Source organism: Lissotriton helveticus, chromosome 1_1 (genome assembly GCF_964261635.1).
Source record: "Lissotriton helveticus chromosome 1_1, aLisHel1.1, whole genome shotgun sequence".
Lineage (NCBI taxonomy): Eukaryota > Metazoa > Chordata > Amphibia > Caudata > Salamandridae > Lissotriton > Lissotriton helveticus.
In genome coordinates, this window is record NC_136057.1 from 231,459,061 (window position 1) to 231,481,230 (window position 22,170).

The 22,170-nt window shown below is 47.0% G+C and overlaps 1 protein-coding gene across 1 annotated transcript in view; it reads left to right on the forward strand.

Moving 5' to 3' along the window:
* Positions 1–17,556, forward strand: part of CNTF (ciliary neurotrophic factor) — an 81,290-nt gene extending 63,734 nt beyond the window's left edge. Inside the window, exon 2 of the mRNA XM_078665339.1 lies at positions 15,579–17,556. Within this exon, the coding sequence (XP_078521465.1) occupies positions 15,579–16,091 (513 nt within the window). The 3' untranslated portion in view covers positions 16,092–17,556. The remainder of the gene's footprint in view (positions 1–15,578) is intronic.
* The last annotated feature ends 4,614 nt before the right edge of the window (positions 17,557–22,170 follow it).

Consider the following 22,170-nt stretch of genomic DNA (forward strand, 5'->3'; position numbering starts at 1 on the left):
GAGCTGCAAATGACCTCCGTGCAGCGTGGCATGGAGACTCGCGGGGGCATGGCTGGTTTCCTCCCGGTCCTTGCACAATGCTGTGAGTCCTGCCGCACCTCCTCAGGTATGCTCTAAAATCTTGCAGTGAGTGTTCTGTCGCGCAAGCTTAGCGCTTTAGTTGGGAGTGGAGGGGGGGGTTTGGCTAGCCTCCGTTTGCCTCGGCCGCTCTGGACGGCCATCGGGTGCCCGCTGTCACTTTCTTCCCCGCTGCAGCCTCGCACTCCACACGCGGCACGGCTGGGGAGGAATGTAGGCACTAATCCTCGCTCCGAGTGTGGATTGGGGCTCTTGCCGCGGGTGGTCTCCGCGTTGCACACCAGCGCCGGTCGCTTTCCTACTCTTTGCTCTGTCCTTGGCTGCAGCGGGTGGGCTCCGCTGTCGGCTTTTCTTTTCACTCCGCCGCCGCAGTTTACCTCCTACCCCGAGGGCGGGGAGAGTCGCGCTACTCCAGAGGCTGCCTGCCTTCGTTCGGGACACACTTGCTGTTCCTCCTAGGGGCGGGTGAGAGCACGGTAGTCTCTCCCGGCAACTGCGGGTGGGCTCCGCTTGATGCTTTCACTCTCCCCGGTCTCCCGCCGCAGCAGCTTCACTCTGCACACGCTGCGCGGCGGAGACCTGCCTTGCTTGTCGCAGGCCGCGGGTGGGCTCCGCTGGCTCTGCAGTGTCTTTCTTCAGTGGGGATGCCACAGGCAGGCCGCGGGTGGGCTCCGCGAGTCCTGCATGAATTATGTTCATTCACCCTCGCGGCGGGGGGCAGGAGGCATCCCAGGCAGGCCGCGGGTGGGCTCCGCTGGCTCTGCTTTAGTGTCAGTTTATTTACGGCAGCATTGTGCCCGTCTAGGCGCTCTTCGGCACAGTCTTTCACCCCTCCGCCGCACTTCACACACGCGGCGGGGAGGGGGGCGCTGCAGGCAGGCCGCGGGTGGGCTCCGCTGGCCTTGCCGTAATGTGAGTTTATCTTCGGCCGCGTTCCACGCAGGCCACGCGGGTGGGCTCCGCTTTGGTGCACAGTCTTCCGGGGGGAGTCACCTCCCGCTCCCGGCTCACCTTCGGCCGACGGGCCAGGTCCTGGGCTGCGGTCGTGGCGGGTGGGCTCCGTCCGTCCGGTGCACCTCTCCGGTGGGGTCTTCAGGCTCGCGGCCGTCGCAGGTGGGCTCTGGGCGGTTCGCTGTTGCCTGGTGGCGCTGGATGGTGGCGGCCGACGCGGGTGGGCTCCGGTCGGCTCGTCCTTGAAGGCAGGTGCGGTGGGCCTCACGGTCGCTGCAGGGCTCCGACGTGCCCACCGGCTTCTCGGCGCTGCTGCGCCCTGCTACGGGGGGTGCCCTGCAGGCGGGCAGCTCTCTCCCCCTTTTCTCAGGATGATGTGGCAGTGGCACGCGTGGCTTCACTACCGGCCTCGTCGCCAATGTGGTGTTGGGCCTTAGGCCCACATGGTGTAGGAAATGAGACACACGGACACCAGTTAGGGGATAGCAGATCTGGCCACGAGCACGTGCGCTCTGGCTCTTTTATTGGCAGCGTCACCTGACCCAGTGACGTCTGTGGTGGGTGGGTGTTTAGTGTAGGGTTACATCTATAACAACTAGACTGTGTCCTAGCAGGACACTACACCCCTGACCACAGTGTTTGATGTGGTGGAAAAGACACATCTCAAGCTTGATACCCTTCCAGTACAAAACCTATGCTGGACATCATAGACACGCCCTTGCACATTGTGCAGTGGTGTGTGTGAGGCACAAGACAGTGCACCCGGTAATGACAGCAGCAGCATTGCTACCATAGTTTTGTAGATGTGCTGCTGTCCTGCTGTCTCCCTTTCCTGCAACCTTGCTCAGAAACTTTGGCTGCTGAACTGCCTTCATCATTTCTAACTAAATCTGTCCCGTCGTTTGCTACTCAAACTGCAGCAAAAGTCTGTTTGTTTTTTCAGTTACATCAACTCAATAAATTACCTACCATTTATCCCTAAATGCCAGAGTCTAGGTCATACAGTCAATTTGTGGCTTCACTCAGGGCTGCACAAAATGACTTCACATACACCAGCAATCATCTGATTTTGGGGTTCAGATACAGACATCTTACTTAAATCCAGCTCTTCAGACTGAGGGGCTGATGTGGTCAGAGTGGGATAGTCCAAACTGTAGTTCAGCAGTCTAGTATCACAAGACATAGAAGAATAGGAGAATCGTTAGTCCTTGCCTGGGGAATTTCTCGTGAATTTCAGAAGTGTGAGCTCAAGGTAGAGAGGATAGTCCTAATAGTGCTCCAAGTATTTTATCACTCAACTAAAAAGTGGCACGAAGATTTTGGGAATCTGACCTCAGGTGCCTGGTCACCTGATTAGAAAAGTGCAACATAATAATGTAATTAACCACCAGGGTCATATTACATAAAGTGGTTTGGCTGCGTCACGGATTTGTGAGCCTGCTTTCTGTGCCCCTGGCAGCTGCTTGGGTGGCCCTTTCTGTAATACAGATTGTGATAGTACAAATATAAAGGCTTATTTACAAGCCCATTGCGGCACCGGTACGTCACTGTTTTGTGACACACGGTGAGTGCATTTCCCTGCTCCAAATTCATAAGGACACGAAAAGCCACTCTGCGTGGCTTTTCCTGTCCGTGTAAAGATTATTATTATTAATATTATGTGGGTTTTATAGAGCGCGTAGTAACCCGGGAGCATCCCAGCGCTAGGAAAAAGCCAAGGCAGCTGATAAGGTGGGGGGACCAAGGAGGGGAAAAGAAAGGGAGGTTCAGGGGAAGAGGTGAGTTTTCAGTAGTTTCCTGAAGCGGAGATGATTGGGTTCATTCCTAAGTTTGAGAGGTAGGGCGTTCCATAGTTTAGCCGTGTTCACCGAGAATCGCCGGCCTCCTGTGCGTGTCTTTTTTACTCTGTGAACAGTGATAAGGTGTTCGTGGTCTGAGCGGAGGGGTCTTGTGGCTTTATAGGGCGTGATAAAGTTTTTGAGGATAGGGGGGCCCTTATCCTGAAGAAGTTTATGTGCCAGACAGAGGGCCTTGAATTTGACTCTTTCTCCAATGGGGAGTCAGTGTAGGAGCTTCAGCGCTGGCTTGGCCGAAGTTCGGGCCGGGGTGTTCGTCAGAAGCCGGGCTGCGGCGTTCTGGATACGCTGTAACTTATTGAGGGTGGCTTTGGGTGCTCCCAGGTAGATGGCGTTGCTATAGTCTAACCTGGAAAGAATCAGACCTTGGATGAGAAGTATATGGGAGGTTTGTGGGAGCAGGGGCAGAATTTTCCTGACTGATCTTAGAAGACCGAAGCAGGTCCCAGCAGTTTTTTTTGCTTGGGTTTTGAAGGACAAGTCCTTCTCTATCCAGATCCCTAGGCTCTTCATCTTGGTTGGGGTGGGAAAGTGATACCACTAGTTGGGTATCATCGGCGTAGCTAATGATTTTTACTCCAAACGGGGTGACCACTCCCTCCAGTGGGGACATGTAAACATTAAATAATGTGGGACTCAGGGAGGAGCCCTGCGGTACTCCACACTGGAGGGGGATCGCTGTGGAACGGGTGTTATTCTCCCAGACCTGGAAGGAGTGGTTGTTAAGGAATGACGTGAGCCATGCTAGCGCAGTTCCTTCCACCCTGATGTCTTTGAGTCGTTGGATGAGGACCTGGTGGTTGACCGTGTCAAAGGCCGCGCTGAGGTCCAGGAGGATCACTGCCACTGATCCTCCAGTATCCAAGATACCTCTTGTCTCCTCCACCACCGCAAGGAGGGCGGTGTCCGTGCCCTGACCAGGGCGGAAACCAGTTTGAGAGTTTTTAAGGAGCTTGTTCGACTCCAAGAAGTGAGAGAGTTTTTTATTCACAATTTTTTCCGTAATTTTGCTGATTCCGGGGAGGAGGGAGATGGGCCTGTAGTTGGCGAGGTCCGACGGGTCCAGAAGTGGCTTTTTGAGAAGGGCTTTGACGACGGCCGCCTTCCAGCTGGAAGGGACTATTCCCTGACATAGCGAGGAGTTGATGAGGTTTGCTAGAGGGAGGGCGATTGAGTATGCCACTTTTTTAAGGATGCGAATGGGCACTGGGTCGCTGGGGGATCCACTTTTAATGGTGGCAAGAGTTGTAAGGACTTCTTCTTCCGATATCGGGCCGAGTGTGTCTAGGGAGAAGTCTAGGTTTTTCGGCTGTGGGTTGGAGTCTGGACCGGGTTTGAGGAGAACGTTTCCGTCGACTCTGAGGTTGTCGTGGGGCAGTGTGGCGAGGATCTTGTGGATTTTTTCGTCGAAGTATTTTGCCAGCTTGTGGCATTTGTCTTCGGAGGTGTTGGGCACAGGGGGAGGTTCGGGGACTTTAAGCAGTTCTTTCATGATGATAAAAGTTTCTTTAGCAGAGCTGGCGGCCTTTTTTATTCTTTCATCAAAGAATTGGCTTTTGGTCGTGCGTACGGCGGTTTTATAAGTTCTCATGGAGGAACGGTAAGCATCTTTTCCAGATGTGGAACTGTCTTTCCTCCAGGCACGCTCTAACTTTTTACATTCTTTCCGTAGAATTTTAAGCTCAGAGGTGTACCACGGAGCGGGGTTGACTCTTTTGGTTCGTTTAAGGGTGCTTGTTTTGGGGAGAAGCGAGTCAAGTGAGTGGGTGAGCCAGGCATTAAATTGTGCATCAGCGGTATCTGGGTTTCGAGCAGGAGGGGGGGAGACTCAGTGAGTCTGCTGGCCCCTTCTTCGGGTGAGAGTTTAGACCATCGTTTATCAGTGACCGGGATTCTGGGGGGTTGAGGTGGCGGGACGTTCTGGTACCAGTCAATGGGGACCAAAAAGTGGTCTGTCCACGGCAGTGGGAGGGGGAGGGCGGTTTTGAGGTCGTTGATATTTGTAAAAATGGGGTCAAGGAGGTGGCCTTTGTCATGGGTGGCCTCAGAGTTCGCTAGTCTTAAGTCATAAGAGGCGAGGTCAAGAAGGAGGTCGGAAGCTGTCAGGTCCTTGGGGTCAAGGAAGTGGAGATGGAGGTCTCCCAGGATTATTAAGTTGGGGGATGACGTCGCCATGGAGGTGACAGTTTCGACAAGAGCACTAGAAAACTTGGTAGGGGCTCCCGGAGGGCGGTATATGAGTAGTCCGGAGAGGGAGACTGTGGGTGATATTTGTAAGGTGAAATGGCAGTTTTCACAGTCTTTGATAGTGCTATTGTTCGCTCTGCACGTGAAATGATCCCTATGAATAATTGCAAGGCCACCACCTCTGCCGAGAGGCCTATTCTGAGAGTGGATTGGATAGCCTGGAGGAAGGGCATTGACGATATCGAATTCTGCGCTGGTGGTAAGCCAAGTTTCCGTGAGGAACAGAATGTCGATAGTGAGGTCCTGTATGAGGAGGTTTATCTCTAGGGAGTGTTTTGGGAGGGACCTACAGTTGAGGAGGCCGAGCTGCAAGCCGTGGTGCTCTACCGTGGTGTGGGCTGGATAGCAGAGATCGCAATTGGTGAAGGGTTTCTCTCCTTCGTAAATATAATTGCAGTTTTCATTTTTCAGAGGGTTGAGTGCGAGGAGGTCACCTTGGGTGTAGGTGAGATGTGTTGTGATGGATTTGGGCATAGAGACGGGGCCAAGGGCCGGCTGCACGTCCGGGTGAGGCACATTTATGGAGGGAAGTGGGCGTGGCCTCTGTAGATGGGCGTGGCCTCGCTCCCCTGTGATGGCGGCAAAGTGATTCCCCCAAAGCGCCGCCGCAGCGTTAAGATCGGCTGCACGCAGAGGCGTTTTGGTGCTCGAGGAGGGGGGACAAGTGCTCAGAAGGTGAGCGAAACACAAGTTAAAAGTAGTATTTTTTAAAAAATATTCAGTGCTCAATTCTATCAAAGTGTCTCCCGGCTTTCCGCCTCAGGAGCTGTCAGGCTAATGCGAGCGAAGGGCGTGGCGCGGCTGATATAGCAGGGAGGGAAGTGGGCATGGCCTCTGTAGATGGGCGTGGCCTCGCTCCCCTGTGATGGCGGCAAAGTGATTCCCCAAAGCGCCGCGGCAGCGTTCAGATCGGCTGCGCGGAGAGGCGTTTTGGTGCTCGAGGAGGGGGGACAAGTGCTCAGAAGGTGAGCGAAACACAAGTTAAAAGTAGTATTTTTTAAAAAATATTCAGTGCTCAATTCTATCAAAGTGTCTCCCGGCTTTCCGCCTCAGGAGCTGTCAGGTTAATGCAAGCGAAGGGCGTGGCGCGGTTTATTTAGCAGGGAGGGAAGTGGGCGTGGCCTCTGCAGATGGGCGTGTCCTCGCTCCCCTGTGATGGCGGCAAAGTGATTCCCCCAAAGCGCCGCGGCAGCGTTCAGATCGGCTGTGCGGAGAGGCGTTTTGGTGCTCGAGGAGGGGGGACAAGTGCTCAGAAGGTGAGCGAAACACAAGTTAAAAGTAGTATTTTTAAAAAAAAATATTCAGTGCTCAATTCTATCAAAGTGTCTCCCGGCTTTCCGCCTCAGGAGCTGGCAGGCCCTTTACATGCAGCACTTTATGTAAAAGGGGCATTCGATGGGTGTTGCGGTGGGTGTTCCCACGCAACACCCATGGAACCTGACACATTCCCAGATTTACAAGAAATCGTAAACCTGGGAATGCATCTGAATTATATGCCTTCACAGGGGGGGAGAAACCAGGCGCAACACGGAGAAATGTTTTCACAATTTTTTTCACAGTTTCACAACTTGCTGCAGTACGGGGTAATGCCTGTGTTTGTGCAAGAAGACGCCCCTTCCTGCACAAAAACATTCATTATAAAAAATTCAGTTTTTCAACTTCTATGTGTGCTGCATTAAGCAAAAGACATAGAAGAAGTTCAAAAACATAATTTTATATTATATGCAGAAAGGGACACCTTCCTGCACATACACAGTCATTCTTCCGTATGGCAACAAATTGTGCGCCAGCGCAGGGAAGAGCAAAGGTATCTGTTATATCATTGTAGATATGATGTATCCCTGTGCTTCATAATTAACATAGCGTGGCGCAGTTAAATGGCTTGGGGCACTGCGCTGCATTAATTCCTTGTAAATGAGGCCCAAAGTGCCACTAATATCTTAAGTTTGCATTCCCTTATTTGTGTGGGAACGTGGCCCCATACAAATGAGTGAAACAATTTGCCTCTTCACCCGTGCCATATTATGGATGTAGGAGCAGAGGCATAGATCCCTTTGTAGTAGAGTAGGGTCTGCTTCCTATGGTTACCCCCACTTTTTGCTGTGTTTCACTGGTTTCTCAACTTTAGTATGGCTGTGGCCCTGTTAATCAGGCCCACAGCCTAGCTGTACTCTCTCTAAATTGTACTTAAGGTACATACCAGATTGGTTACTGGGTCCTTAGGTACCCAAGGCATAGGTGCACCCTAGGCATACCATGGGCTGCAGCATGTATTGTGCCACCCCTGGTTAGCCTTCCAAACTGACACCACAGGTTTGTACTTTCCACCTGGGACGGTGGTGTAATCACCCCTTACTTAGATATAGTATACCTATATCTATATATATATATATATATACACGTATTAACCTATAAGTCACTCCTATGTCAGGCCTTGACAATCCTGGAGGCAGAGTGCTTGGTTTTGTGTGAGAGGGCGCCCTTGCATGAGCTGAGCCACTCTGCAGATATCGGAACCATCTCTTTATAGCTGTTCTATGATATAGCCATACCATATACTCTTAAGTGCATTAGAATTAGTCCCGGGCGGTAGATTCCATTCCACTCGCGGAATTTGGTAATTTTGCGTTCCACGGAGAACGCGAAATTGCCCAAAATTCTGCGTTCCGCGACTTAGCGAAATTATTTGCTTGTTTGCGTTCTCAAATGCGTGTGGGCAAGATATTTACCCCAGAGCACGCAAACAGCGATTGCGAACAGTAAAAAAGCACCGCAAACAAGCCATTCTGTGAGTTCACTGAATTTCTGCGTGTTCGCGGAGATTTTTTACCGTTTCGCGGAGATTTGCGTAACGCGATTACGCAAATTCCGCCCACCCCTAATTATAATCCTCGCGGTTAATGCTAACTTTGGTTTGGCTTTATCAAAACATGTTGTGTAAGGTGTCAAACACTTTGGAATACTACCCCCCGCCAGTTCTGGTGGCGGGGGTAGCATTCCACCCTTCTAGAGGGAGAAGACATGTAGTTACTGGTAAACCCGGTTAAAGTTAAACAGAGCCCCAGCATCACAAAATGGATGCTGCTGCCACAGACCTGAGTCTGCCCTCCTGCTGCTGGACGGAACTCCGGCAGGGGAGGCCTGGACAATAGGTTTCCTGTCCAGGGAGGTGCCAGCACCTCCCCAGAGAGGCTTTAGTGTATTGCGGCAGGGAGGGTTGCATTCAGTGAATGCTTTTCAGACACTGCCTGGGGCACACAAGGTGCTCCATGCATTTGCCAGTTCAAACCGTTTGCTGGGGCACTCAGCCCCAGCTCTGGTGAGAAACTGGACAAAGGGGAAGGGGTGTAACCACCCCCTCCCAGGACTACCCATAGAGTTAGTTCAACCCCTAAACTTGCTATAAGTATAGAGCCCCAGTCTCTAGGACTTTAGATTACCCTGGACGAAACTCTGATACATAATTCCTGGACCTTCGACATGCCATTTTGACTAGAAGGCAGAAGAATCTCCCTTGTGGTCAAGGAGTGACCACCCTGTCCAAACATGCACCAACAGCATCTTTTACCGGTATTCATTTTTGAGGCTCCCGCCGGATTCCGAAGAATCTGCGACACAGGACACAGACTTCCAGACACCTCTAATGCTGACCTGTGCTCCTAGCAAAGTTGAGACCTGTGGCGGACACGAGAGACGTGGGACCGGAACTCCTGGACATCCTGCATTTTTGCTACTGCATCTACTTCCCGAAGAATCTCGAAGTTGTGCATAGGGGTATTTGAAGCCCCTGCCCCGAGCACCTTTTGCACCGAAGCTCAGAGGCCCACACTTCTCGAGTGTCCCGTGGGTCCGCTTTGTGCATTTCAGCTCGACGCGTCTTTGCGGTTCCTATTCTGTTGACTAGTGAGCCCCCACGAAGACCAATCTTCTCTTTCTTGAGCTTTCCTTGTTGCTCCAGACTTGCTCCCACTCCTCTCCAAAGAGGGGCTCCTCAGACCTTGCTGGTCTGCACCGAAGCCCATCTCGACATCTTGCGTGGATTGCGTTTGCCAAGGCTTGTTGGGTCCAATTTGGATTCAAGCACCGCAGTCAACAAGATCCTTTGTGGGACAGCTCGAATCCAGCTCCTGGTCATCGTCGACGCCTCCTGGTCCTCTTGGCTGAAGAGATAAGATTCACCTTTTTACCTGAAATCCCCGACATCAGCTAGCATCTTCCTATCGCCATCCTGGTCACTGGCTAGTGACCCAGACTCTGTCTCCTCTGCTTTCAGGTTCTTAACATCTCTGATCCACCCTTGGATCCACCCGGACACTTTTCCTCTGGTCACCTGCAGCACTTCTTCCCAGCTCTCCATTGGAATCGACGACGAAACCCGACACCAAAAGATACCTATGCACCCGGCTTCCCTGGGTGAGGTAACACAAGTTCTCCAGTGTTCCCGTGGGTCTTGACTCTCGAAGTGTCCTAGTCTAAAAGGGTCCCATCGTAGTTCACCTAGAAGTGCCCGTAAACTGTAAAATTGTAACTTGTTCGTTCTCCATAGAAAGTCAATGGTAACCCGCGGCTGTGTTTAGACACTGCACGCGTCTCCCTTGGGCCTCCTACATCCTAACCTTTGGTGGTTCTAGGTAGCCCCAGTGATTCCACAGGCCCTAGGCCTGCTTTCTAACTCATTTGTGGTTCTTATACCGCTATTTTAGTATATGGTTTGTGAGGCCCCTAGGGCATAACGTATACTGTGCAACTTATCGTATGCTAATTAAGTTCCTTGTATTGTACTTTTACCTCTGACCTCATAAAGAGTCCAGAGGGGTTGTGTTTCGAATAAATACATATATATTTGATATATACCTTGTGTGGTGTGCTTTCATTTGATCATTCAAGATATTATATTTGGTAAAACAACTAGCTTAACTCATCTCTAAGTCTTAGCCTGAAGGCTGCTCTCCACAGCTACTACTGGGATAGCTTTCTATAAGGTTGACTTTATAACCTAAAATCAATAAGGGTCATTTGAACTGGTGCAAGGTGCCCACTAGAATAGTGGACATCATATTCCAGGCCAACTTCTCACAGAATTCAGGACTGTTTACCACAAAGAGAGGGCACACAGTCAGTACACTCCCAAGGGTGACCTCTGAAAGGGGATCTCATGTACCCCTCCAGGCATCCTCCTGCAGGTGGTTGCAGTGAGTGACTGCAGGGAGCTCTCCGTCCTCCCTTTGCGGTGCAGAGTCATGCCGCCTGTACAATGGAAGATAAAGCGGCATCTTCAAATAGTGCTCCACCTTTCACTAATGGGAAACCACACATTTTCGGCTACTCTAGTGGTGCACATTAAATGTCATAGGGCACATTGTCCCATTATAAGCCTAGGGCCCAATGTTTAAAAGTGAGCCATGACACAAAAAGGGACAGTGCACCCTAAGTATAATATGACACCAGATCTTGAGTTTTGATCGGCTGAGCGACGAGCCTTGAATTTGATGCACTTTTTCATGGGCATGTCTTAAGGGCTGAGGTGCTGCAGTCTGACAAATTTAAACAAATGTGAGTAAAGCAGTGTTGTTGTTTAACTTCCTGCAGCTTATCTAGGGTTTTAGGTGGGCATCAGATGTAGACACAATTGCAGTAATCAAGGTAAGACAAGATTGATGTCAATGTGATGTTGGATGATATCAATAGTAGAGAGACAATTCTACACAATCATCCTCAATATCCTGCCAACAGTGCCATTGAAGTAATCACTTGAGAGTGAAGAGTTGTAGAGACTATGTTATAGGCAGGGCCGGACTGGCCATGGCGGGCTTTGTGCGTTTCCCCAGGGAGCCGCAAGGGTGGGGCCGGTTTGGGACCAGTGGGGGCCATTTTTAGGTCTCATCTGCGTGGGCTGCACACATGCGCAGTCTTGCTGGTGAGATTTTATGATTTAGATGGCTTTTCAGTAACGGGCTTCAAGACCCGCCCCTCTTTCCCATTGGCCAGCGTCAAAGTTTATGCTAAACGGTGGCCAGCCATTGGGAAAGAGGTTTGTGTGATGTACACTTTTGTCAGACGGCCCACTTGGACGGGCTCGTCTGACTTCCGTGTGCGTCGCAAAAGGATTCTTATCTTTATGGGGCCATGTGTTTCAAACAATTTCAGTACATAAAGAACCTTCACGGTATGCAGAAGCCATTGAGAAAGGGATTACATTCCCGAAACCGGTCTGGCTCAGGAAAGACGAAGACTGTTTCTTCTGCGTCTCCTGTTGCAGCTTCTCCTCTTAAGAAATGGATGCAAATTTCCGATCAAGTGGCGGCTTCCTATCGAGGACTCAACTCTACGTTGGGATATTTTGCGGCACGAGCCCAGCCGCAGGAAGCAAGCCAGCCGCTTCAGTGCGACCCGTGATGGCGCCACACTACGCTATTCTCCCACGGGAGACCGGGGTCCAGGAGCAGTTGAATAATGACAACAGGACACCCAGCATTACAGCGCATAAGCCCACAGGGGTTTTATTATGTTTTAATTTCACTGCTACTTTGAAGAATTCACTACAGACTAACGCTCATGCACTACAGAATCCAGAATGCTGCAGGTTGCAGATACGCCCACTAGGGCAGGCCCTTTAAATTTCAGTGCATGCAGAACCTTCACGGTATGCAGAAGCCATTGAGAAAGGGATTACATTCCCGAAACCGGTCTGGCTCAGGAAAGACGATGACTTTCTTCTGCGTCTCCTGCTGCAGCTTCTCCTCTTAAGAAATGGATGAAAATTTCCGATCAAGTGGCGACTTCCTATCGAGGGCTCAACTCGACGCTGGGATATATATATATATATATATATATATATATATATATATATATATGCATTTATATGTATGTGTATATATATATATATATATATATATATATATATATATATATATATATATATACTTACATAGATATATATATATATATATATCTCCTCACACTGGTTCCAAGTTACCCGGCCCTGGAGCGCTCGTTGTGGGTGCGTGACCCTACGGCAGAACCACGCTGTTATATATTTCACGCTTCTTCGCTATCACACGAAAAAATTGGGCGCACTCCCTCTGAATTCCACAGTTGGTTTATTACAATCCTTTTAGCATGAAAGCAAACAATCGTTTGCTTTCATGCTAAAGGGATTGTAATAAACCAACTGTGGAATTCAGAGGGAGTGCGCCCAATTTTTTCGTGTGATAGCGAAGAAGCGTGAAATATATATATATATATATATATATATATATATATATATATATATATATTTTGGGACCTTTAAAAAAGCAGTGTCGAAAGTCATCAAATTGGTCTCTTCACTTGAGGATAGAGCCACCCTGTCCAAGAGAGCGCATGGATGGGTTGTGCTCGAAGGGTACAGAACCACAAAGCCACAAGAGTATCTATCAACGGGCCTCACACAAAAAACAAAAAATAAGTTCCTAAACATGCGCTTAGGCAACATACCCATAGCACGTCATTTGGCACCATGGAAAAGGCCTAATCCATCAAACGCATGCCGCCTTTGCCAATCTGCGAAGGAGGATCTTATACATATCATTTGTATCTGCGAAGCTCTTGTGGACACAAGGCGGTCTATGCTTCGGCCCATATGGAATCAGAAGGGCGTAAAAACCTGCAGGCAAGCAGTGATGCTCTGTTTCATCCCTGAAGAGACCCAGTTAAACTGTAGAACAGTCAAATACTTCGACATAGTGGCCAAAAAACTAAATGAAACAACACTTGGGTGGAAAACCCAATCGCATCAGGAGAATAGCAGTCTTCCCTAATGGCTTTAAAAACTACAAGGCCTACAAGTACCAAAGCCACGGCAATCATAATGAAATATGAAATCACATACAAGACCTAAATGAAAAGACAGTTGGGTGCAACAATTAATTATATCAGGAGAATAGTGACTTCTCCAACGGCCTTACACCCATAAGAACAACAAGTAAGCCCATGGCCAACAGGAAAAAGACTCACTAATGACTCTTTGTGATTTTACTAATGTGCAACACTCTTTTTAAAGACCTTTTATCTATTGTTCAATATTGTGAGTTTTTATTAACTGTACAATAAAATAAAATTAAAATCCAATTCAAATTCAAGTCTGGAAAACCGGTAAATAACATTTTTAAAACTCTTGGAGGACAGCTGTTGTTTTTGAGCCTGATTTAGCCTTTGTCAGTAACTCTATTAAATCCACTTTACTGATTTCAAGGAAGGATGAAAGCCGACCAAGTCCTCCCTATCCTAAAAAAACCTTCACTGGACCCAGCCTCTCCTGACAATTTCATACCTATCTCCAATATCCCGCTATTAGCTAAAGTATTGGAGAAATGTGTACAACACCAACTAAGCCGCCACATCAACAACTTCCACCTACTCGATGACTTTCAATCTGGATTCAGGCCGGGACACAGCACTGAAACCACTATGCTCCACATTGTTGAGGATGCGCTCCAAGCCCTAGACCAAGGCAAAACCTGCCTTCTTATACTCTTAGATCTATCCTCCGCCTTCGATACGGTCAACTATGACAAACTAATTGAACGCCTTAAACTCAAAATGGGCCTGGATGGTGTGGTCCTAGAATGGTTCCTCCATAACCGTTCTGAGAGATTACTCATCAATGGCAACCTATCAGCTCCCACCCCGGTCTTGGTTGGATTCCCCCAAGGCTCAACCCTGTCCCCCACCCTCTTTAATCTTTACTTAGAGCCACTTACCAAAGTTCTTCGCACCGCCAACATCTCTTACCATATCTACGCAGATGATACCCAAATATACATCAATAGCTCTTCTCTCGATGAGATCCTCTCTCTGAATGAGACCCTGAAACTGACTGTCCAATGGCTAGCCGCTAACCAACTCAAACTCAATGCAAAGAAAACTGAATTTCTCCTTATCTCCCCTTCAAAAGCCAACCCGGAGATTCAGAAGTGGATCAAGGCCATCACCGCCCTAAACTGCCCGCCAACCATTGTGGACTCTGCCAAATCCCTGGGCATAATCCTTGACTGTAACCTGAATATGCAAGACCACATCAACGCGATGGCCAAAGCAGCCAGATTCCACCTGAGTTACCTATGGAAGCTGAAACCTTTCATCGATGCTCCTGACCTAAAAATGACAGTTCAAGCTCTAGTCGTCTCTAGATTGGAATATGGGTGTTCCACCCTTACCGGTCTACCCAAGATCTCTTTAGCACCTCTAAAAGCCTGCCTCAACGCAGCAGCCAGACTACTCACTGGCACCAGAAAATTCGACCGCATCTCTCCACACATGAAAGCGTTGAATTGGCTCCCGATAGAAGCCAGAATCCAGTTGAAACTAGCATGCATAACACACAAACTCCCCTGCCTATCTGGCACAGAAACTAGTGGTATCTGGAGGAAGCAGAAATTCCCGGTCCGCCACAAACCTCTTACTCCAACCTGCCTTTTTTCAGAAAAAAAGAATCTACAATAGGGCGTTCACTGGGGCCGCACCAAGAATTTGGAACGCTTTCCCACCCGACATCAGAAAAATCACTTCCCTTGCACGCTTCAAGAAGGAGGCGAAAACCTTCCTCATAGGTAAATTCCTCGTTTAATCCCTGCCCTCACCCACCACATTTCGCCTGACGAATCTAAGCTATCACTCCAGAAAGAAGCTAATTGCCTCCTCCCCATATCAACAATTATCCCGCAAAGAATATGAGGGCAGCTGTTTTTTACTGTTTCTAACTATGATTGTAATCATTTACATGTGGGAGTAAGGATAAGATGTGTTATTATTTCTCTGCATTTTATGTTGGTTTGTAGACCTTGTATACCATGTAAAGCGCTCTGATACCCTCACGGGTCAAGTTCGCGCTCTATAAAACACTAAAATAAATAAATAAATAAATATATATACATATATAAACATATATATACATCTGCATATCTAAATAAATAGAGATATAAATGCATGCATACATACACATATACTTATATGCATACATATGCATGTTATGTACATGAAAGTTTGAAAAACACTAATAAAAGCAAAGCTGAAAAGTCACTTAATTACAAACAGAATTGCTTTAACTTAAACGAGGGCGAGACCTATTGCATTTTCAATGCTTGTTGTTACTGGGTGGCGGTTTTGTAGCAGTGCTGCAAAATTGGCCTCTTGTAACAAAAGTGCAGCAGCAGTGTGCCCGCCGCCACTCTGGGGCAGGTCGGACGTAACTGCTAGGGCTGATTTGCGATCCCAGTCCGGCCCTAGGTACAGGTAAGTAACTGGCCTATTCTTTCCCTATTTTAAATATGCTATAGTCTCAAGTTTACTTTGCATGGGTTACAAAAGATAGATAAGAATGATGCAACTGGAAGAAAAGTTGTTGAACTGCCCTACGTTACTGTGTTCTGCATGTTAACGTTGTCGGTCCATCTCTCTATTCTTCAGGTTGAAAGCCAAGGCTTGAATATTGAATTGGATTTGGACTACGTGGATGGCATCCCCTCCGCTGGCACTGAGCAGTGGGGCAACCTGGCAGAGGCCGAGCGACTGGAATTGAATGTAAAAGCCTACCGCTCCTTTCAAGACCTTCTCATTGAGGTGCTGGAGGACCAGAAGCAGCACTTTACTCCAGCCTCCACAGACTTCCATGAGGACATCCGTACCGCCATCATTCACGTTGAGACCTTCTCGAACCACCTGGAGGAGCTGATGGTGGCTCTGGAGCACACGGTTCCTGAGAAGGAGCCGGGAAACTCTGGGGCGGAGGCTGGGACCTTATTTCAGAAGAAGCTGAAAGGTTACAAGGTCCTCCAGGAGCTCTCGCAGTGGGCGCGGAGGTCCATCAGCGATCTGAATCAGCTAAGCAAGAATGGGCGCTATCAGGCGAAGGCGCCACAGACTTTTCAGACAATTCCTGTGAGCAGCCGAAGAGTCAGGGTTCGCAATTCCACCGAGTAGAAGTGTTTCTGTTCCATTGCATGATCTTCTTACTTGAGGGAACATTTGCAAATTCTGCAAATTCACTCTCACCAATCCGAATAGGTTGGAGAATGTTGGAAATAAGAAATAAGGGTAAATAAAGAAAGCTTGTGGGCAAGAGTGTACGATTATAAGGAGATGCGAGGGAGAATTATAGTAAACAGTAGGAAAGCAGGTGCAGCATGGAGAACAGTAAATCGATAGGTGAGCAATGCAGGTGAGAGACCTAAACGTGGTAGAGAGAAATTAGGAAAATTAGATGACCATGAGAATATGAAGGGAATGGAGTTGGCGCTAAGATAAGAGAGCGGACGGTGATTAGAGAGCAAGTATGCTGGGCGATTTGTGAGTGTAAAACTGCTGAGAGATAGAGACAGAGTATAAGGGTTGCAACGAGAGAATAAAAGATGTGCACTTTGAAGTGTATACTTAGTGAGATGCACTCACACACACACACCCTTACCTTAGGGTTATTTTGTACTGAAGTTAGTTAGATAAACTCTAGAGACATCTGCAGAGGTTAAGCTCTGTGCTAGAGTGATGCTGGATGCCAGAGTCATGGTGTCTATCAGTGATCAAAAGAAGGACAGGGATCAGTTAAACGTAGGGTAGTAGAATTGGGCATTACATTGGCGGCAGTGGATAGTAGCGTGCTGGCATTCATCAATGTTTTTCAGGCATTGATTTAGAAAGATTTGTAAATAGTGGTGATCATTTCAGCTTCTGAAACCCGTATCCCATCAGGTCAACATGTTAAACATTGCAAGCATTTCTAGGATTAGCAGAATGCCGGCCCTGGTGAGTGGAATGTTATCCACAGTGAATTCAACTTCAGATGTAGTCAATAAATGAATGCATTAATGAACTTAGGTTATGCTTCTCAGCCTAAGGCCAGGGGACATAACAGGGGGAATTAACGAGTTAAAGATAAATGTCTCACTGTTAGTGCATTCTAAAATGTGTAAACCTCTGAGGAGTTGTCAATTGACACATTGTTGTGTGACATCGCAAAGAGCACCATGAAAACAGCTCAATGGGAGTAGCTGAACAAACTGCGAGTGTCACATTCTCCATCAGCAGTGGGCCGTTATTGGATTAAAACCTTTAAAAGTGTGGAAAGCAGGCGTATATCACCAGTTATTGCCCTTTTTCTGAGTAGACGGATTGGTCAAGATAATCATAACACTCAGTGAACTGTACCAGTAATACATAGCGGTGCTGAAAGGAGGGGACCTTCAAATGGATTCCCACTATTGGAGCTGGTAATGAGGACTGTAGTAGCGTCACACATAGCTAAACAATGTCCCATAGTCAATCCACTGCCTTTTCCCTTGACTCCAGGGTTTACAAGAAGATGGCCGTAGACATGAAAACACTATTTAACGATTTTAACAGTTGCATTTCTTGGTGTCATCAATAAACAAAGACATTACATATTACTGTATTATTTGAAAATAACAATTTCTTGTTCCCTTCGCATTTGTGCTGGGGTTTTCTCATCAGAGTGGGGTTTTGTAAGGAGGGTGTAGAGTTCTGTGATGATGTGTTTGTCTCTGTCCTTTGTCAGTAGGCCAAGGTCCAGTGAGGTGCCACATCAGCACTCCGCCCGGCTGACATCGGGGTGTGCAATCCAATGTCGGCTCTGAAGATAATGGAGGTTTTGGGAAGCCCATAGTCAGATTTCAATTGGTCAAAGGAATGATTTCCTCTGCATCATAGAAATGCCCTTCTGACTTACAGCCCTTCTGTTGCCATAAGGTAAAGATTGTGGGATATTGGCACGGTGTAAAGTCTGGGTTGCTAAATATGGACGTCATCTGTGAGCGGAACGACATTAGATCACTTTGAAGGGCAACGCTGTCCAAGGCTACTAGGAAATCACTAGTGATAGGGGGCGAATATAGGCTCATGGTGCAGTCAGGGGATCTTTCACAGGTGATAATTAAATGCCGAAACACAAAATAGGGCCTCTTGGTCTGTTAAGCCAATGAAGGGGTCTTAGAATGTCCCTTCCTTAGGAGGAATCCCCTCACCCTCCCAAAGGTGGCATGCTTCATCCTAGGGGATCTCCTCGCACTACGAACCTAGTCGTAGTGCAGGCTACTATCCCCTCTCTGAGAGGGAGGAGCTCAGGGATGTTTTAGTGGAGATATTGAGGTGTACTAAACCTCTAGATGTGGTGGATGTGGTGAGACAGGTGTGTAAAGGATATGTGAAAGTGATTAAAACTGAATCAGTGGTATGCTGGGCCATTTTATTCTGACATCCACTAAAACATCCCTGAGCTCTCCCCCATCATTGATTTAACAGACCAAGAGGCCCTCTTTTGTGCTTCAGTTATATGAGTGGGGAACTGGCCTCTGTTGGCCTTTACATTTCCTCCGGTCCTATTTGTGTGTTTACGTTAGTTAAGTGCCCCCATATCAGTAAAGGTGGAGGTAATCTGCAATCAGAGGCAGGAGATGAAGGATGGGGCACACTTCAGGTGTTAGCGAGCCACCAGCTGTGCCTGGCTAGAAGGTCTGGTTGAGAGCTTAAGGGCCTGTGACTTCTGGAGGTTGATGCTGAAGCCAGACACCTCCTCGCAGCTCTTTGATGAAGGCCAGCAATTAATGCAAAGGATTGTCAAGCACCCCTAGAACACCATCCACATACAGGATTATGGTGTGCGCGTTTTCCTCAAAGGGAACACCAGTAATTTGAGGGTTGTCTCAAAATGTTTGAGCCATGGGTTCTCTAAAGAAACGGTTTTGGAAAGTGGATTACTAGTAGGGGTAAATGCAAATCTGCCACTAGCAATAAAGCCATGGACACAGCATAGGGCTCAGAATAGGTCTTAGAAAATTATTCCTATGTTCAACCCTTGGTAGCTTGGTTGCGAGCAGTCAGGCTTAACTTCAAATATAGTTATGTAAAGCATTTAAAAACACCAATTCAGTAAATAGTTAAGACACAATGCACAATAAAAATCCAACACCAATTTATAAAAATAGGAAATATTTTTATCTTTAAAATGACACCAAAACTAAAATCCCATCAGTTACAAGGGGGTTTGGGTCTTCCTTCTATCGAGCATTACTCGCTCGCTCTTCATCTTTCACAACTTGTTTTTTTTCTACCCAAATCTAAAGACATACCTCAATGGGTCCCCCTTGAACGTCACTTATTAACTTCTGGTCTTGGTTTGTCCCTTTTATATGGTAAAGGGGTCAGTTCTTCTGATCCTAAAAACCCTATCTTATCTGCAATGCACAAATCCTGGCAGAGAAGTCATCGTATACTTAAATCTAATTCACGTATCCATTTTAAAGCCCCTTTATGGACTAACTCTGCCGTTCGTATTGGGGGTCGCATTCTGTCCTGATCTGTATGGCAGGACGCTGGTATTCAGACTATAGATCAATTATTTCATAATAACTCTTTTAAATCTTTTTCTCAACTCTGTGAGGAATTTCATCTGCCATCCACACAATCCTGCAAATACACTCAGCTTCAACAAGTTCTCACAAAACATTTAGATTCTCCGCCTGACTTAATATCTATATCTCCTATTTTGTCTTACCTACAATCTTGGGGGAATCTTAAAGGTGTGACTTCTGGTCTTTATAAAACTTTTTTGCATCCCTTATTTTCACAGCCTCTCTCGCAAGCTCTCCAGTTAAAATGGCAATCTCGCCTATCGGTTGCATATTCCAATATTCAATGGGACCAAATCTTGGAAGGGTTGCATAAGGGAGTCCGTGAAGCCCGTCTTAAATTTTGCATTTTCAAAATTATACATGAATGGCATTGGTCTCCAGTCAAATTGCATCATGCTAAATTGTTATCACATACTTTGTGTTGGAGGTGTTCAGCTTCTGGTTGTGATATTACGCATATTGTTTGTGAATGTCCTCATACGACACCTTTTTGGCGTTTTGTACGGGAGACATTGGGCAATACCATGTCACTCCCTCTGCCCCTTACTCCTCTGAATATTATTTTGCATGATTTTCGTAGCCTTCCGAAGTTTTCTAGGCCGCAAACTCGTCTTCTCCACACAGCTTTGGCCACGGCAAAAATTTGTATACTGCGGCACTGGAAATCGCCTCTGCCTCCTTCGCAGGAAGAGTGGTTGGTGGCTATGATGCAAACAGCTCTACATGAACGTACAATTTATAATTTGCAGGATCAAACTTCCATTTTTCTCCAGGTCTGGTCTCCTTTTTTGGAAGCCACTGTGCAAAGTGACTCTGTTTCCACTCCTCCTTCCCCTTTGACTGTTCCACCTTCTTAATTCTCTTCTTTTAGGTTCTCTTTTTTCGTACTGCTCAGTTTTACATTTTTTCTCCTTTACCTCTTGTGCTTACTCATGTTGCTCTGGGATTCTTGCTTATTCTTTTCCTTTTCTTTTTCTCTTCCTTTTCCTTTTATTCATTTTCTTCCTTTTCCTCCTGTTTCCTTTTCTTTATTCTTCTTCTATAATGTACTTATTTTACTATCTTCTCATTATTATTGTATTTAACCCCTTCGCTGCTAGGCCTTTTCCCCTCCTGTGCTGAGGCTTTTTTTGGCGTTTTGGAGTAGTGCGCGCTTAGGCCCTTGTAACTTTTTGACCACATAAGGTATCCACGCCAAATTTGCGTCCTTTTCTTCCAACATCATGTGGATTCTAAAGGCGCCCTGGGTTTGTGGATTCCCTTGGAGGGGGCCCAGAAATTTAGCAAAATATAGTGATTTTTTTGTTTTTTTCAGAAAAATGGGAAAAACGGGCTGCAAATGAAAGCCTCTGGGTGTTTCCCTGAAAATGGTATCACAAAAAGGTTTGTGGGGCTGAAATCTCCATTTTCTCAGCTTTCAGGGAATGACAGACTTTTGTCAGAGAACCGAAATTTTTCACTCAGTTTTGGCATTTTTCTGGGACATAGCCTATTTTTGCTATTTTTAGAGCTTTCCACCTCCTTCCAGTTAATGGTAGAAATGAGTTTGAAAGCAATAATGGATCCTGGAAAGCTTTACATTTTCGAAAAGTAGACAAAATTCTGAATTCAGAAAGGGGTCATTTGTCTAAATCCATGAAGGTTTCGTTATAGAAACTAACAGTTAGATATTGGAATATTTGAAATTTTGTTGAAAAAAACAGCCTTTTGTCTCAACGTTTTCACCTATAACTTTTTCTAATTTTGACAGCTCTTGGAAAGCAATATACCGTTACATCCGTTAGACCTTCCTGGTTGTGGGGATATATAGGACTTGTAGTTTCACCAAGAACCCGACGAACCCAGATCCAAAAACTAAGCAGCAACTTGCAATGGTATTTTTTCATTTACTGGGTATAGTGCACTTTGTCTTGGAAAATGTATACATGGAATAATCTGTATGAAAGACACCTATGTATTTCTGAATTGGGTACAAATTATAGACTTCAGAAACAGTATATAATTGCACATTTTCAAAGTTGGGAATACTCATACTAGCATGAGAATTATTGGTCATTTTTCATAAAGATTTTTTTTTTACTCAATGTCTTTCATTCAAAGGGAGAAATGCATGAAAGCTCAATTGGTAATAACAGTTGATTTACAAATCTGAATTACCCCAAGTGTCCCGATAAAAACGGTACCTCACTTGTGTGGGTCGGCCTTGTGCCTGCGACAGGAAACGGCGGAAAATGCAACGTGGTCACACCTAAATTTAGCAGTTACAAATTGACCCTTTTTTGGCAAAGTGCCTACCTGTAGTTTTTGCACCCTAGCTCTGCCGGCACCTAGGGAAACCTTGCAAACCTATACATTTTTGAAAAGTAGACACCCAGGGGAATTCAGGATGGGGTGACTCGACTGCCTACCACCAGGTTTTGTTACCCAGAATCCCTTGCAAAGCTAAGTTTTTCACAAAATAAACACATTTTCCTCACATTTCTGTGGTGGAAAGTTCTGGAATCTGCGTGGATCAACAAATTTCCACCCACCCAGCGTGCCCCCAGGTCTCCCGAAAAAAACGGTACCTCACTTGCGTGGGTAGGCATAGTGGCTGCGACATGAAACAGCGCAAAACGCAGCATGGTCGCACCTCAATT